General features: G+C 39.3%; 1 protein-coding gene across 1 annotated transcript; it reads left to right on the plus strand.

Annotated features, from left to right (window-relative positions):
- The first annotated feature begins 1,596 nt into the window (after nt 1-1,596).
- On the plus strand, nt 1,597-17,218 carry LOC145452246 (E3 ubiquitin-protein ligase XIAP-like). The gene is made up of 11 exons (XM_080330462.1): nt 1,597-2,070; nt 2,816-2,995; nt 3,484-3,776; nt 3,838-3,937; nt 5,255-5,452; nt 10,051-10,328; nt 10,437-10,536; nt 11,799-12,050; nt 14,409-14,516; nt 16,101-16,255; nt 16,824-17,218. Exons 1-11 carry the CDS (start codon nt 2,009-2,011, stop codon nt 17,015-17,017), a joined length of 1,920 nt encoding a protein of 639 aa, XP_080186588.1. The 5' UTR covers nt 1,597-2,008; the 3' UTR covers nt 17,018-17,218.
- The last annotated feature ends 1,744 nt before the right edge of the window (nt 17,219-18,962 follow it).

The following is an 18,962-nucleotide window of genomic DNA, read 5'->3' on the forward strand; positions in this document are numbered from 1 at the left end:
TGTCGACTACAATGGTCATTTACATCACAGAAAATACACTACAAAAAAAAATTGGACAAGTTTGGTCTCAAATCGATTTTTTAGCAGAAAAAGTCTTAAAGACAAATTAGTCTTACCAATTAATTTCTGTCTCAAATCGATTTTTTAGCAAAAAAAGTCTTAAAGACAAATTAGTCTTACCAAGTACTTTCTGTCTTAAAAGTAAGACCGGAATTGATCGAAAATAGTAGGGGTGCTTTGGGGGCATCCTTTTCAATGTTAGGGTCTGAGCGAAGGGGAAGCATGAGAGACCAGAATTAGCAGTGTTGGGATGATACTGTACTAAGGAGTTTACAAGATATTCACTAGATATAGTTATCAAGGTACATGCCACTTACTACTCACATGTACTATTCAGATCAATATATGGTTGTCTGAGTCAAAAATAGCATTTATGGTGAGTGGGTAAAATGAGACCAAAAATACTGCACAATTCGTCTTAAAAACAAGACCAAAAACACTGAAGCATTAAAAATTATCTCGATAAACTAGCTGTGTCTGTGAAGTCCTTAGATGAGTATCGTCCCACGGTCTCTCTCACTCTCCCCCTTCACTCAGAACCTAACATTGAAAAGGATGCCTCCAAAGCAGTGCTTCTATTATCGATCAAGTTGGGTCTTACTTTTGAGACGGAAAGTACTTGGTAACACTAATTGGTCTTCAAGACTTTTTTTGCTAAAAACCGATTTGAGACAGAATGTAGGCCTACTTGGTAAGGCTAATTGGTTTTGAGACTTCTTTTTCTAAAAAATCGATTTGAGACCAAATTTGTCTAATTTTATGCTCTTGGCCCATGTCAACTTTCCGGTCTCATTTTCAAGACCACAAACCATGTTGTTTCTTGATTAGCGAAATCCGACTTAAAAACAAGACCAAAAATACTGACAAATCAAAAACTGTCTCAAAAAGCCGGTTATGTCTTATGCTCTTGGCCATTGTCAACTTTCCGGTCTCATTTTTAAGAGCACAAATCATGATATTTCTTGATTAGTGAAATTAGTGAAATTTGTCTTAGAAACAAGACAAAAAATACTGACACATCAAAAACTGTCTCAATAAGCTTGTTATGTCTTAGAGCTCCTGACCCATGTCAACTTTCCGGTCTCATTTTCAAGACCACAAATCATGTTGTTACTTGATTAGCGAAATCTGTCTTAAAAACAAGATCAAAAATACTGACAAATCAAAAACTGTCTCATTAAGCTAGTTATGTCTTAGAGCTCCTGAACCATGTCAACTTTCCGGTCTCATTTTTGAGACCACAAATCATGTCGTTTCTTGATCAGCGAAATTTGTCTTAAAAACAAGACCAAAAATACTAACACATCAAAAACTGTCTTAATAAGCACAATATGTCTTATGAGATGCTTTTTATTGGTCTCATTTTTAAGACCAAATAATTGTGACAATTATATATGGTCTTAAACAGCTGAATCAGTCTCAATTTTAAGACCTCAATTCATCAGTGAGACTGAAATTGCTGAAAATGAGACCAAATCATCCTCATTTCTTAAATTTGAGACCAAATTTGTCTAATTTTTTTTTGTAGTGATAGTTGCACTGCAACTTCGAAATGCCCATACCGCACACCAATCATCCCTTCTTGATGGGGAGTGTGATTGAGCAGTGAAACAGAGCTAAACAATAATGTACATTGTCCCAATATGGAATTCGGTGTCTCGTGCACACCAAAGATCCTACTGACTGCACACAGGTGTTGACGCTGAGAACCATCTTGACACACCAAATATATAACGCTAAACGTACCGGGATTCTAACCCGGATGTTGTCTCATCCTGTATTCCTTGCTTAGAAGATAACAAAATATTGTTAGTTGCAGAACAGGTAGTAGGCTACATGCAATCTGCAATCTAATATCATCGAAGCAATCAAAGAGCTCTCTGGAATTTTATTACAACACGCTGAGGAGTAAAAGAAATTCATCACGTTTGTAAGCCAGTTTACAAACATGGATCAAGCACACGAAGACAGATTGAAGACCTCCAACTTACACAGCGAATTGGAGAGAAGGTTTGGCGTAGCATCGATTCAGAGTTAACACTGATACATTTAATAAGTGCTGGATATCACTGTATAATTTTGTTTAGTATAGAATCGGACATGGACGTTGTGAAAGCACTAGAAAATGTCAAATGCATCTCTATGGCAATGAAAACGTTAATTCTGCTTAGCTACTGAGGACCTAGCCTACATGTAGTGTCAGTGTCAAGCAAGACCATCTGCTAGAATTAATTCAATTATTTGACCACAATATTTACTGTTACATTGACAATATCTCATTCTCATTTGGATTGAAATTTGTATAGAATTAAGCTATGAATTCTGTTCTAGTAAAATGTATTATAGAACCAAAGTCAATGCAATGATCGCGGCCTGAACAAAACCTTTGTTCGACTCCAAGGTTGGAAACCAGTGATCTAAAGAAAATTACATTAGTTAACGCTGTGATTGTTAGACTAGTCAATGTAAATTACTCATCTCCAATTTGCATCAAAATTGTTAAATAGCAACGGTAACTCAGCGTTTGAACCACTGGTCTCGCATTCTGAAGACCCAATTCGGGAAATCGCAGGTCATCTGGCATCAAACGTCCTCCAAAACTGCCGTGATCATCACTGATCTACTCTGGCAGCCACAGCACGTGAGAGCTGTATGACTAAGTAGCGAGATTGTTGATGTCTGTCATAATCAAATTGACATTCGGCATTCCCTTAATGATGTGATATTAACAGACGTATATCATCCTGTGTTTCAGAAAGAGCTTTGCGAGATGGCCATCCTCTCCGTATTTGGTAAGTGAGTTGGCGAAACAGGGATTATTCTACCTCGGTTATTTGGACTGGACACAGTGCTTCTCTTGCTCTGGCATTCTTTGCAACTGGATGCCCACGGACAACGTATCAGAACAACACAAAAAAAATTTCCGCAATTGCCAGTAAGTCATAGTCATAACCAGCCTTTTCAGGATTTAACGGTTTTAGTGCAGTATCAGATTAGTGAAATGTTCATGGAAACTATTTTCACTGTGATACCATAGATTGCCTATCTATATATGTAGCCTATACCTTCGTGTATCAGTTAAACGTATGGCTAGAAATAATCACTGTATTTAGTGGTGTTCAAAACACTTTTTTCCAAATTTCATCAGCTCGTATGTTGAATCATCAGGTTGCCTGAATATTTAAAAAAAAACGTCCTACACCAATATTGACTCAATTTTAACCATCAGAAGCCGAGGTCAACCAAATTGAAATTTCAACCATTTTTTGAAAAAAGTTTTTTCGAACACCCATACTGTATATAGATATGCCAGTAATAAGAAAATTTCTGAAATATCAGTTATTTTTTATCAAATTTTTTGCATTTTTTCGGTCGAAAAATCGCAGTGGTAATGACTGATCACATCCAAAAATGTCTTGTTAGGTTTGCGCGAGGTGAATATTCTGGTAACGAACCGATGGTCGACTCCGAGCGTATTCGATTGGACAAACTGCAGCGAGAGCAAAGTAAACGTCTTGCTTCCAGCCACGGAGAGATCGCTGATCCGCCTTTTGGACAACAGTGGTTTCAACAGGAAAGGTTCCCGTGTCTAAACCCCATGAACCCGGACATGATGTCATTGGAGCAAAGAATAGCAACTTTCGACTGGCGTTGGCCTGGGCAAAGAATCAGAGCTTCGGTTGAACAGTTCGCAAAAGCGGGCTTGTTTTTTCTAGGTAGGTCTGTGCTGACTGCGGATTTCGTTTCGCAACTAAAAGAGTGGTTTCCGTGAATCAGGGGAATCAGATAAAACGAAATGCTTCTATTGCGATGGGGGACTTCAAAATTGGGAGTATGATGACAAGCCGTGGATAGAACACGCCAAGTGGTTTCCAGGGTGAGTCGCTTTTTGGAATCATGCACGAATGGTATCATAATTGAACGCGCCATTTGGGGTACAGAACTTCAGAATAACGTGAAACAGTTGTTTCGCGGTGTTATAATTGAATGTGATGTTACTGTGCAATTTCGTCACTTTTACTGGCCTATGTGTCGTGGCACCAACCAGCTTTGGAAGAATCTGATGAATGACTGAATCTGGAACAAGCCGGGGTTATGATACCATCCGACTGAATTGTTAACTGCCGGCTCCATCCAACTCGATAAATGTCACACTCTCGGCGGATATAGAAATTCAAATCATTCATTAATCTCTTCAGGAGAAGTGTGCTTTTCTACAGACTTTAATATCTGCCTAGCATCTATAAATAAACAGGTAAAATCCAGAGGTGGCCATAGTAGTCATTGCTGGTACTAAAGTAGAAGTAGCAAAGTAGGCTCCTGCTCTGTTCCAAATAGAAGTAGCGATTTCCAAGACATGTCAAAAGCAGCCTACTTCAGTTGGAAACATGAAACTTGGAAAATTACTCAAGTAAGCAATTTTCAAAAGTGGATTTGTTTGAGACGTCACATAGTTTTTAGTAGTTGGTCAAAGGAGTCTGCCTTTGAAATCGCAAGATGCATCTTCGCGAGTGCGACTAACACGAAATGACTGATGACACTACAAAATCATACAGTTTTCAGAAACAATATTTGGTCACCGTCATACAGGGGCTAGTCCGCCCAGTTACCATAAACATGATAGAAACATATCCCAAATTCAAAAGGTGGAGAGTAACTACCTACTTGAGTAAGTGTTGCAGGTAGGCAAAACCGACTTGAGGACTTGCAAAAAGTAGAAGTACCTTACAATTGGCCATGACCAATTCTGGTAAAATCGTAGCCATTATGTGCACTTGTGCAGGATGCATAAAAGGTTGCTGTTGGATGCGTTACCCCTACCTTCGACTTCGCCTTGTGAGCTATTCTCACATTATGGCAGTGTGTTCCTAACTAACCTAGCTAATCCACAAGCCTTTGGCAAACCCTAAATTTTCACCAAATCACACGTTAATTACATTATAGAATACTGATCGATGCCAAAAATTTACTGTGGGTACACCAGTTTTGTATGATCAAAACTAATGAAGCTTGATTTTTACAAAAACAAACAGATTTCAATGAATATTTACTCTGAATAAGTGTGACCTCTGCCGTATATTAGTCTGCTGTGTGCCTTAACCTCTATCTAACCCTTGAGACTGGCTCAGCGAATTCTGGCCGAGAACCACTGAGCTATGAGATATATATACAGTTACGTGTTGTTGTATTGCAGATGCGAATTCGTGTTGGCAAAGAAAGGTATTGAGTTTGTGCATAGACTCAAGGACGCTTACCCAAATCTCAATCGCCCCGTCATACTAAATTCGGAGTCTCTTGACGTGCCGTCAACCGAAGTACAACACACTCCACGAGACATAATGAGTTTGGAGAGCTTGCGTCTCAGTGCGGTACAACAGGAAAGAGCGATAAGGTATGGAGGAAGTCGTCACATTATTAGTCGATGTAGGTTTATGTGTTTACATAAATATTCGGTGGAGGAGTTATGGTCCTGAGATGTGACTTCGACAGTAATACTTCGACATCTTTTTATTGGTGTGCATCAATTGAATATCCAATGGTTGTGACAGGGAAATATGCATCAATAGAGCAGTCGCCAACCATCAACATATTACATATTAGCAGTGGTGGGATTCAAATCTTGTCAGCCGGCTGTATCACAACAATCATATTTTTCAGCCGATTCTGTTACAAAAAGTCATATTTTTCAGCTCCTTCTTTATGTACACAAAGATAAATAGAAGGCAGTTTAATGCAATGGCAAGATAAACAGTTACAGTTACAAATAGACACAGTAAGTACATAAATTAGTTGATGAATATGATGACAGGAACACTGGTTGCTGGAAAGTTGAGACACATGTTTTATCAGAATGGGTGGAAAGGGCTGAATCAGAACAGATCTTGTAATCCATAGCAACCTGATCTTTCCTCTACTTCGTTTACTCCACAAGGTGTGAAGTTGGTCTTTGTCTGAAGTGGTGGCAGCATGATGGATGATGGTCTGTCTCCAGAGAAGCTGTGTCTACCAGTTGATGATGGTTGATGTTGCAGGTATATGGAGAGATTTCGATCTGTTCTTTCTCATCCACAACAACATGACCCCCATCAACAATCAGTGTTCCTCATCGGCGTGTCAAAATTTATGGCATATATAATTAGTTCAGGGTTTCGGGCAGGGGTGTCAAACTCAAATTGCGTCGCAGGCCGGATTCAAGCCTTCAAATCGCCCGCGGGCCGGACCAGTCAAATGATAACAAAATGTTACCTCAGGCCCTTGCTTTTCACTCGAATACTTCATTATCAAGCATATGTAGATAATATTACACGGCTCATAGGGGTTTTATTCTAGCAGCTCGCAATACCTTTATTCGCGAACAATGGAATAGGCAAAAATATGATAATTGGCCGGTTGAATACAATTAATAAACAATAAAATAGTGGCGCTAGCGACGATATAAGTTGGCATATTTATTTGCTTCCTTTGTTGCAGTCGTAATCTGGTGTTAGCATCGCGTTAGGGTTGTTCAGAATTGACCGACTTTCAAAAAGTCCAGGTTTTCAGTCCGATTCCCATGCCTTATACCTTAAAAACATATTCTGGCTACTTTTTTTTGTAACTCGTCCCCTGCATCCGTGCGCACATTGAACTGGAAGAATAGCAGCAGAAAATAGGGGATTCCCCTAAAGTCTGAGTGTGACGATTTTACCTAGCCTAGTTAAAGTGACATATAACATGGATTTATGCAGCTGTTGCGGTTTGGAGTGCTACAAAACCCCACTATGTAAGGCATTCCTAGTTCAGGATATCATTTCCATGTCCCACACTGCCTTAGAACTGCTCAAAACTACCTAAAACTGATAGTCATTTTGTTGGATCACATATCCTACACCCCTCAAACCTACCCGCAGTGGTAGAGTGGCCCGCAGTTGAAATGCAATTAATAAGAACCAAATATGTTATAATGAAGTGAAAATTGTAATATATGAAAAAGGTTCACAGTGCAGAACCTACCAAGGTTCTGTTGTGAGCGCGAACCTCTAAATTTCCGAGGTTCACACACAGAACGCGAACGTGAACCTCACGTTCACACCATCCCTAGTAGTTAATGATGCAGCAGAACGTATGGTAAAATTGAATACCGACTATGCTGCGTTCATAACGGATGACAAAAAACAGCGAGCGAGCCTCCTACAAGCTGTGGAAGATCACCGGAACAGATATGCAGATTTCTCGAAATCAACCATTTCATCCACCTGATTTATGTAATATTTTGCCAAGTTGATCTCTTTCTTTGCCTTATTTTTTCGTTTCCTGTGATGTTTATTATGTGGCTGTGAGTGGATGTTACATTTACAGTTGTGTTCTTGCACATGGGGATCCAGGAAATTGATGAACAGTTCCGGGTAGGTTTGAGGGGTGTAGGATATGTGATCCAACAAAATGACTATCAGTTTTAGGTAGTTTTGAGCAGTTCTAAGGCAGTGTGGGACATGGAAATGATATCCTGAACTAGGGATGCCTTATATAGTGGGGTTTTGTAGCACTCCAAACCGCAACAGCTGCATAAATCCATGTTATATGTCACTTTAACTAGGCTAGGTAAAATCGTCACACTCAGATTTTAGGGGAATCCCCTATTTTCAGCTGCTATTCTTCCAGCTCAATGTGCACAGTGCACACGGTGCACAGGACGAGTTACAAAAAAAAGTAGCCAAAATATGTTTTTAATGTATAAGGCATGGGAATCGGACTGAAAACCTGGACTTTTTGAAAGTCGGTCAATTCTGAACAACCCTACCCCGCGTATACGCTGTGTGGAATACAAGATATTTAACTGTAAACAAGAACATATGAATTTGGGTTATCATGATTAAATCGAAAGTCAGGTTTCTCTCAAGTCCAGGGAACTATTGGGTAGGAAATGGAATAGCAGTGCTATCATTGATATTTGAATTGTACATTTGTGTGGCTAATATATTTTACATGAATCTGCATATAACCGTTCCGCATTGGTGTTTTTACTTCTGTGAATAACTACTCGTTGGTGAGCTCAGTCTGCACTTTTGCCTTCTCAAATTAGAGAGAGTAAAACCACAACGCCGTAGTCGAGTGGTTATAATGTGACCTAAGAACATGCTAGACATTTGCTGTCTTGAGGGAATATTTTCTGAAATAATTTCCTGCAAAAAATCTCATCATTTGTTACACATGTGCTGGATAATTAGAAAGTTTTCAATCTACTCAGAATTGCTTTGCGGGCCGGATGAAATCATGTAGCGGACCGGATGCGGCCCGTGGGCCGGAAGTTTGACACCCCTGGTTTAGGATATCGTAGGAGCATTCATTAACCTCATCCCCAAACCTACGATACCCCAACCTAACCCTAGCTCCCAACTAATATTACGATACTCCAACATGAATTTTATGATACCCTGAACCCTAATAATGTGATGCCCCAATCCTAGCCCCCTAACGTAATTTTGCCCTAACATAAACCCCACCGTTATCCTGTGATACCCCAGCTCTAATTTTGACATGTTCATGAGCAACAATGGTTGGTGACGGTCATGTCGTTTTGGATGATGAAGTACACTAGACCTGAGATCGTTATATCTCATCATGGGTGAGCCTACAGCTCAGTGACTGCTGGATAGCTGATCAATTTGATCATGTAGCACAATCTTTGATAGACAATAGGGTTGTATCCGTGCTACTGATGTCCCACATTGTTGTGTTGTGATTTTATCAGTAGTACAAGTACTTCTCAACACCGAACCTTTGCCTTTTCAAGGACGGGCGTGTTTGGAATAGGTCAAGCCATTGGATATGAAGTATTATGCAGATGCACCGTTAGTGGAAAACATTCCACTTCGTGAAGGTGGTGTTTTTAGAAGACCCATGACTGTGAATCACGAATCAGCATTGCGATGATAACATGTTTGTAAAACAATGATCTTAGTTGCATTTTTCAATTGATTGTTCTTCTAAAGTCAGTACTGCCTGAATCTAGATAAGTGGTTCCCAACGTGGGTGATATCGCGAAGGGGGCAATGGCGCGTTAAAACGGCTATATTTTGAGTCAAGTCAGAGAAATCGCCATTTTTTTAGTCAACGCACAAAAATTTTGCTGTAAAAGTCTAATTTCGAGGTCAAGCCGAAAAGTCGACCTTATTTTTAGTCAACTCGCGCCGGTCGCTACAGTTTGTATGCCAATTTTTCGATTCCCAATATTTGGGGGGCGATGATCGGTGCGGAGCTTGAAAAGGGGGCAATGAGTCGAACAAGGTTGGGAACCACTGATCCAGATTTCATAACTATTGGCCCCAGCAGTTTCACATGGGGCAGTAAGAAAAACACTAACTAAAAACATGACGTAACAATTACTTCAGTTGCGCAACAACTACACGTTGGTATCATTTTTTCGCCGCAGATTCACACTACAGCAACAACGAAAAAGCAAGTAGCTAGTGAGATTGGATATCTAGGATGCTTCGGCTAACTAACAAATTCTTCAGCCTGTTAAAACGGCACCTCGTTTCGAAATATGCAGAAAAGAATAATCAAGATCCCAAATTTTTGCAACGTGCACAGTTTCATCAGATCTATCTAATGAAATTGTGTTTTCTAGCTATTCATGGTATGATATAGTGATAGAAACGCCAATAAATAATAAACACTGGTAAGGGTACATTTGAGGAAATAAGTTTTTTCGGATCCAGGTGGTACGTAGTATAGTAAAAATGGAATTAGTGGTATGCAAACATGAAAAGTTACAGAACCACTGGCCTATTGCTATCTTTGGTCAGTCAATTTACGTGAATGCTGAAAACACCAACGTACCTAAAGATATAGCTTAATTGTTGCATTGGTTCGAAGTTTCCCACAAGGCCATTGAATGAGTGTTTGGTATCAGTGACTATCACTGTTAAAATATATAAATAACGATAAATATATAAATCACTATTGCTAGTGAAGGGAGCAGTTATCATTTTACATATTGTTCTGCAGATCCTCTCCCAGCGTACCGATGACAGAAGATGAATGCGTTCCATATGAAGGCCAGTGTGGAACGGAGATCGGGCGTCACTCTCCCAATCACCGGATGACAACAGATCTATCTCCAGACAAACAACCCTGTCTTGCAGCAAGGTTTCCTTGCCTTGTTCCAAAGAATCCACACATGATGTCGTTGGAGAGTAGAATGGCGACATTCGACAGGTGTTGGCTGCAACCGAACATTCGTGCTCCTGTTGAACGAATAGCAGAAGCTGGCTTTTTTTTTCTGGGTACGTACGAACAGACTGCAGTACAAAAATAATAATGTTGCAAGTTTTGAGATGAAATGAGTTTACCCACCAATATCAAATTTCGTACTGTTATTTTCTTTGAATTAGGCGAATCCGACAGCACAAAGTGTTTCTATTGCAATGGTGGTTTACAAAATTGGGAACAGGAAGCCGACCCATGGATAGAGCATGCAAAGTATTTTCCAGAGTGAGTGTGTTTAGGGTTTATCGTCTTGTAGAATAGGACATTTATCACTCTACCCATAAATTACTACCCCTATGGTTTCGGAATTGAATATAATGTAATAATTGTTGGTTGTTGCTGTACGGAATCACATGCCAGAGGTCTAGCGAATTCTGTTCATCCTCTTAATGTGTGTTCATGTTCATGGAATGTATGCTCTTTATGAAATTTAAATTGGAAGCAACTTTTCTAGTCCGGCATTGTGGATTACAACTAGGGCTGGGCACAATGATTCGAGTACTCGAATCTGAATCGAGTATTAATTTTAATGATTCGAGTCGAGTAGCAAAAGACGATTTTTTCGAGTACTGAAATTATACGCTCCTCACCACTGAAAGTTGATTTATCAACGAGAGGTTTATCAACGATCAACGAGTTTATGCTAATTTCACTGTTGAAGCCTTGAAACCTTGATTGGCCGTATCGTAGCATACGAAACATGAAGTACAAAGCTACGAAGGTTACTGGAAATAGCACATTTCCTAAGTCATGATCATGCCACAATATTGTCACCAAGTGCAATGAAATTGGTATGGTCGAAAAGAATACCAAAGTATCCTTAATATGATTAACAGGCATTATATTCTTTGTGGTCGCTTAAAAGGTACATATTTGAACTTTGACAAATAATATTCTTCTATGACGTCATAATGAGTGATACTCGATTACTCGACTCGACTCGAAGCATTTTACGTGATTCAGAATCGAATCACTCAGGTACTCGATTTTGCCCAGCCCTAATTACAACATGCTAGATCAGTGGTGTGCAAGCTGTTTTCACTCATCGTACACCTACCAAGCACAACATATCTTTAATAACCCCTTGAAGACTAGATGTCATCAATTAGGTTATCATTCTAGCTTGATGTAGTATTCAAGTAGGTTGTATTCACTTGGTCAAGTAGTTATGCTTGTATACTACTTCTACTTCAACAGTTATTTTGATTGTGCTTGTTCTGTGGAGTGTGGCATCATATCCAGATTGCCGATTCTGAATTTTTCAAAGTGTCAGTTCTCGAATCAGAATCAAGAAATTAGTGTTTCACTTTCATCTCCCTTCCCTAATAAGTAACTCGAACAGCATACGTCAACTACCATGACCTGCAATTCACTTGATTATGTAAATTTAGCTCCTGTCGTGAAGGTGCTATTGCCGATGCTCCGTGCTTTTGGTTTCCTGATTCCACCCAGCAATCGGTATTTGTGTAATCACATATTCTTTTCAGATGTGAGTTTCTGTTGAGAACGAAAGATGACAAGTTTGTGCAACAGCTCCAGCCTGCTCACACGAATCTCAATCGAGCCGCAATGACGGCTCCTTCATCGCTTGACATGCTGCTACATGAAATAGGGCGTGCTTTTATCTATCTTTTACCACGATACACCACCAACGGATTCCATGCGGATTCGCAAGCAATCAAATGGGGTTTGGCGGACTTGGGTTTCAGCGTGAGCCAGACTGAAAAAGTGATTTACAGGTAGAAATTTATCCGTCAGGCGTTTGATCAATGTAGATAGATACATAGGTAACATGAAAAAGCAATATTTTCGCATTAATGGTATCGACAAGGAAGAGACAATACGACCGGGCGGTTGTCTAGTCCATCCCTTCCCTGTAGCAAAATAAATAGATGGTTCGTGGTACAGAACTTGAATATAGCTTTCAATACAATATCCATTGTAGAATAATATTTATTAACTCGAAGACTTTTCGAGTGCCTCTTTTCAAGAGTTATCGGCACACTAAAGGGATTTAAACAGATTTCAAAGCAAAACCAAAAAGGCAAAGTATGACGCAACAATCAAAATCACAAACAAAATAGTATGCATCACGGCCAGGACTGTGGAGTGTTGAGTCATTAAATATTACCACCGACTCCACACATCTTCAATATACCGACTCTCTGGTATTTAAACGTACCGACTCGGACTATTTTCTGAAGAGAACTGCAACAGTATTACCAATTTACTTCGAAAATTATATTCCACAGTGACATTTAAATGACTATCATATAACCATTAAACATATGCGGACATATGATTAACGATGGCATGCAAAATTGTTTCAATGTGGCACAGCTCGAATTATTCACCACGCAATTAACATGAAAGATTGCCTTTTTAAATATCCTTCCTCTTAACATATTTTATAAGTTTTTATAACACGGACTCTCTAATATCCTGATATGTATGAATCATTCAAACATGACATATATCCAATCCTGTATAATTAAAATGTCGATTAAACAATCAAAGTGTAACTCATGTGTATGAGTCAGCAACTGATACAGAGATGTAACTTACTAATTTTCTCATTACACACTATACTGATTACAAGCACACACACTCTTACTACTAACAGACATTGGTCATTAATGAAATCTAGGAAGTAGTCAAATAGCATATGTCTAGTCTACATGCAAGTCAAGTTTTCGAGGACTAGGACTTGCAGTCTTTCTTAATCATTTGTTCGACCCAAGCAGCTAAGTTGCACTACAAATATTTTCAATTTTGTAAGTGGAAGCAGCGTTTGGTTATGTTTACATCAATTTTACAAAGTGACCAGACGATGTGTCTCCTCTGTCACAGTATCATGGTATAGTTCTAAAAATTGCATCAATTTGTGACTGCATCGCGACGATGCATATTGCGATTTTCTTCCTCTATGCAACTGAATTGTAATTTGCAAATAATGGCCAATTTTATGTACATCAGGGGTGGCAAACGTTTTTGGCTGAAGGGCCACATGAGATTTATGAACCATTGCGCGGGCAACTGGAATGTTGATTTAACTTTTTTTAGTCGTCAGATAGGAGCGAACCGAATTCGGTAACATTGAAAACAAGACTTATATTACTACGCTTTAAAATTGATAGCAATTATGTCATGCAACTGTGCAGTGAAGCCCTGGTCGCGTCAAGCGCGAAATTTTTTCTAAAGTAATGAATGAATTCTATCAATAAATATTTTACTTACATATATTGGGTTGTCGCCTCTGTGTACCACTGGGTTCATTTGGCAAGGACAGGATTATTCGGCATTTAGACATAGCAATATTGACGGTTTCGGTGAACATGCCTCCATTATTTTGTGCAAATGTTTCGTCGCCGACGATCTCGCTGCGAGCGCACAAGCGAAGTCTCATGTTGGACGACACGTTATCTCCTAATTGCGAATATAGCTCGACTCAATTCTGTAAATTGCGCGTATTTATAATTTTCTGGAGGGGGAGCCCTCCAATACTAAATGCAAGACATCGAGTGACAATAAATCATGCGAAGTGCTTAGAAAAATTTCAAGTCAAATATATCTGGTACGAAATATTCTACTTTATGGTCATATACGAAGATCTGCGATAAATGCTGGCCCCTGGAACGTCGGAACTGATGTTTTAGTCATCAAATTTTGGTTGGCGTTGCAATTTTCTAATTTCGAGAATTCCCTTGAAGGCCACACAGAACCATCTCACGGGCCACATTTGGCATGTGGGCTACGGGATGGTCACCCCTGATCCTTATAGTTGTTAATAACAATATTTGATGGTACATAAAAATCCTATTGAAAATTATTTGAAAGCAATTGTGTTCATGATAAAGGAGTTGGAGTCGGAGTCAGGATCATTTTCACAAACTCCGACTCCAGTCAATATTTTTTCCACGACTCCGACTCCAGCCACTATGGTTTTCACGACTCCAACAAGCGAAAATTAGCCAAACTCCGACTCCACAGCCCTGTGCCTAACCTGCATTTCTATTTTGCAAGAGACAAACTGGCAAATTTGTCTTTCAATAAGTAGCAGATCCCTGCCATAAATGGCCTGTTTCATGTTACTGCAGTTGCAAATATCTCCTGCGAAAGAAGATTGCTGAATTCCGCCAGCACATTCCAAAACTCAACAATTTCTATGGTTTCACTTTCGGCTGGATTGTTTACGCCTTCTTAAGGTGAGCGTTGCATGACAATCACTACCTCAAGTTTTACATTAACAGTATATTGTGATAGGATTCCTATTTTTCTTCACCCCGGTTACACATTCTCTGCCTATAGTGATTCACACAGTGTTGGCATTCGCTGTGAACATATTTTATTCATGTTTTTCATATGATTATATTCAATGAGATAGCTAACCAGTAGATCATGCCTATTCGATCGGCAGGTTGTTCGTTCCGCGCTCCAGCCGTGACCAGACCGAAACTTTTTGTAGGTGTACAGCACTAGGGCTGGGCACAGGGCACGCTAATTCGAGTACTCGAATCCAGGGTTGTAATTGGAACCAAGTCACAAGGTTCCGAGTCACCAGTCAATCTCACTCTTATAGTTTTGACTCGAGTCATTTTCATTTCACAACCGAGTCCTAGTCATAGTGTATTGACTCGAGTTCGAGTTCAAGTCATTATGTTCAGTTTTCAGTTCAATTCGGTTTAAGCCACTTTTTTCAACTCGAGTGATATAGGATGGCTCGCATTCATAATATAATAAATTTTCTCAATCTTAACAGGTTCTGGCCCTATTCTCCAAGTATCAGGACTGACAGACAAAATGCCAATAATGTGGTGACTACTGTTCTTCGAATTTACAGCCTGTGGCAGTCCTTCCTTGTCTTGAGTCATATGACTTGGTTCGAATCATGTACGATGACTCGAATCGAGTCATGTTACATATTTGAAAAAATTACCAAAGTCACCAAAAAATCACAAATCGAGTCGAGTCATTACAACCCTGCTCAAATCCAAATTGAATATCAATTGTATTTACTCGAGTAGAGAGTGAGAGACAATTTACTCTATAAACCTGAAATTTATGGTCCTTTCTACTAACCGTTATATTAGCAACTATAATTATTGTTTTGTGTAAGCCTCGAGACCTCGGTTATGGGTGTCATATCATCAGAAACATGTAGTGCAAAACTACTCACGTCTAGGGAAATAGCGTTTCTATGAAGTCGCGATCAACCTATAGTCCTACAGTATATTCACAAAGCGCAATGAAATGGGCTTGTTGGAAATAATAGGAAATTGTCTTAATGTGGTTTAGAACTGGCAATTATTCTTTGCGGTCGAATAAAAGGTAGCCTACATGATTCAACGTTCCAAGTCATCCATTCTCTTATGATATCGCGGTGGGTCTGGGTGATACTTGGATACTCCACGCTTAGTACTCAAGTCACAATGGTACTCTGGTACTCAATTTGGCCCACCCCATCTCGGCATCTTCATTGTCAAAACGCCTCGGATGTAGGCCTACAGATGAAAATAACCTGTCTTCCTCGCATGTTATTGCTGACAGTCTGTATAGTCCTTAATCAAGTATACTTCACCTAATCAAGTATACTTCACCTAAGTTCAGAGTTAATGTCACTTGAGTTATAGATACGAGCTTTATGCTTGGAAAATATCTGCTTCCTAGTCTCGAAACGAGACTCTAGACATGTTTTACATTGATCTCTCAATGAAAATTCTTGCACAGTTAATTTATTGACGCAATATGTCGATGTCAATGACGTATAACCAATCCGTGAACAATCACAGGAGGGGGTACACGGATTACAGCATTGATGACCTCCTGCAGGATCTCGAGGATCAGCGAGAAACTTTTGTTGACCTGTCCTGCTGGCGTTATCTATCGCGCGAAGATTTCGTTCCCAATTGCGCAGTGCGAAGTCTGCATGTGATACCTGAAAGCGGTGAGAAATGATTCCTGGCATGATAGGGGGCAGTCAATTCACGTATCCTTATTTAAAGATGCGATGTGCCTCTGACTGGTCAAAGTAGTCATTGTTGCAACTGGAGTGCAAGTAGAAGTACTCCCGTCATTAGCAATTTTCACGGCATACCAAAGCTGTAGTAACTCCAAATGGAAACGGAAATCGATGGGCCTGCAAATTACTTAGTCAGTATAATGGGATTTAGGTATAGCAGACGTCTGTTAGTTGATTGCCGGTGACAGTTTACGATGACTGACAGCAATAGCAATCGTGCAATTGGCCTGATGCTACTGTACAGGGTCCTTATCATGCTAATTTCACTTATGAAAGTGATGGGCATACATCATGATAACATCTGAAACTTCTGAATTGAGCAGTCTGGCTTCAAAAATTAGAGAAGTAGTGTAGCAACGTGTAACAACGTGAGTAGATAGTGGGAGTTGACAAAATCTGAGTCATTCAAAAAAGTAGAAGTTCTCCGTCATTACGTGACTCTGTGAATACATGTTCTTTAAGCACTGCATAACTGATCTTCATTTCTCTAAAGATCGGGAACCCTCGACATCCATGGAAGAGAAGTTGAAGCATTTTCTTTGCCTAGTATGTAAAAGGCGCAGACGAGATGTTGTTTTCTTGCCATGTGGACATTTGTACATATGTAAATATTGTCCTTCGACAGTTGCAAAATGCAATATTTGTAAAAAACGTGTAACTGGGAGGATAGAAATTAAGACACTGTGAATATTTTTTTACACAATTTTCATCACTGTGAATTTATTTTATAATCGTGTACAGTGAGGGTTGCATTTAAAACAAAGGCCTTTAAAAAATAGTTTTTTCCAAGTTGTATGATTATGCCATAATTGTGTAAATACTTTCCAAAAACATGTCGTTGCATTTAAAACAAAGGCCTTTAAAAATAGTTTTTTCCAAGTTGTATGATTATGCCATAATTGTGTAAATACTTTCCAAAAACATGTCGTTGCATTTAAAACAAAGGCCTTTAAAAATAGTTTTTTCCAAGTTGTATGATTATGCCATAATTGTGTAAATACTTTCCAAAAACATGTTGTATGAGCCGTCATGACTTAGAAAAAATCATGTTTTAAACCAGGGCCTTGTTTCAAACATTTCTTTTAAATTTATTTTCGTTTCAAACACAACCCTGGCTTACCCTGCCTACTGTTGGTATTGAGATGACCAGAAAGTCCTAAATTTGACCTAAGTTGAAGTAATAAAAGTAAATGAAGCAATGTTTTGGTCTGTAAAAAACTAAGTATTCATAGGGCTAGTTTTGTACCGTGAGAACAATCACTCATCCAAAGATTGTGTTTTACTGGGCCTCCTTGTTACATCCCAAACATTTTGACCATGAAATTTGTCCTAATTTCGTAGTAATTTACCTACAGAAGTAGTTTTCAACTTGAGAGTTGTGACACCCGGGGTTTTTTGCCTTTTTTTCTGGTGAAATCGAAGGTGCTGACATTTTTTATTCATTTTTAGTAATCATCTCACCAAATCCAGAGTTGACTTCGCAATATTTTCAGATCGCCAAGTAGCTCGCGACCATAAAAAGTTTGGGATCTACTGATCTATAGCAATGTATTTATGTCCTGTTCCGAACCTCCTGTGCAATTTAAATCGGACGGATACAGTTCAAGTGTGTATATTACTCGTCAACATTTGCCGTAGGCCTAACTTCATCCTTGGATGACGATGGGGTTGTGTATGATAACATCATTATGACTTTGTTTCCAATGTATGGAGGTTTCCCCTTCTATCTTAAATTTTTGCGGCTAACTAATGGTTGTTGACGGAGACTTTTTCAATTACTCACATAGTTCAGCATTTCAATGTATTCGTTGGAGAAACAATGTCCTTGTTAAATCAAAAATAATAGTTAAATCAGTCTATATTCACTACTGCATTAGGACTTGACTCGCTTCACCTTCAAAAATTCATGTGACTTGTTCGAAAAACACTGGTTACTGTCGTGGTTACCGTATTTTGGGATCCGAAAAAGAGGACACTTTTTTAAAAAATGAAAAAACTCGTGATTTTGAAAATTGTTGACAAAAATGCTGTGTTGAATAAAGAAAAAAAAGTTCATCACTTTGACTCGACTCCCGTATTACCCGCTTTTTACAATACGTTTGTGGTGTTGGCTAAAAAAGTTCTGCATTCTTATTTTTCGTTACTTGTCTTACCAACACTGGCGTTCGTTGTGTTGGAGTCGAAAATTTTATCGCATTCTAATACTTTTTCTTGAAAAGAGGACAAATTCCAAGAAAATAGAGTTTAGACGTCCTCCGAGGACACAAATGATTTGGTTGAAATGTTATGCCGGATGCCCTTCCTGCACGAAAACAGGATGAATGTCGATCATATTACGGACTTGGACACCGTGCCTTATCCAACAGTGAGGACTGGCAATCCCCACAAATATATCAAGCTAAGCACAGCTGTTCTGATGACTCTTACGGAACATTGCATGATCGAGGGCGTTCCGTCAATTTTTTTTGTTGCAACACCAACCGCGAGGGCGAGACGGTAATTACCAGAAACGTCTTAGCTGGTAGTTGCAAAGTACCAAGTACCAAGCGGGGTATGACCAGAGCGATACCATCACGCTTGTGACCTCCGCACCGACGGGTTTCTGCCATCCGTCTTCAGAAATATGGTGATA

Source organism: Botryllus schlosseri, chromosome 12 (assembly GCF_051294905.1).
Source record: "Botryllus schlosseri isolate E-star chromosome 12, Bs_hap1, whole genome shotgun sequence".
In the NCBI taxonomy this organism is placed as follows: Eukaryota; Metazoa; Chordata; class Ascidiacea; order Stolidobranchia; family Styelidae; genus Botryllus; species Botryllus schlosseri.

What these genes read in the sequence shown, in the direction of transcription:
- LOC145452246 (XM_080330462.1), top strand. Translation starts at nt 2,009, where the DNA reads ATGGATCAAGCACACGAAGACAGATTGAAGACCTCCAACTTACACAGC. An exon ending in AAAAATTTCCGCAATTGCCA is followed by an intron (nt 2,996 to 3,483) that starts GTAAGTCATAGT and finishes ATGTCTTGTTAG; the next exon opens with GTTTGCGCGAGGTGAATATT. An exon ending in CAACAGGAAAGAGCGATAAG is followed by an intron (nt 5,453 to 10,050) that starts GTATGGAGGAAG and finishes ATTGTTCTGCAG; the next exon opens with ATCCTCTCCCAGCGTACCGA.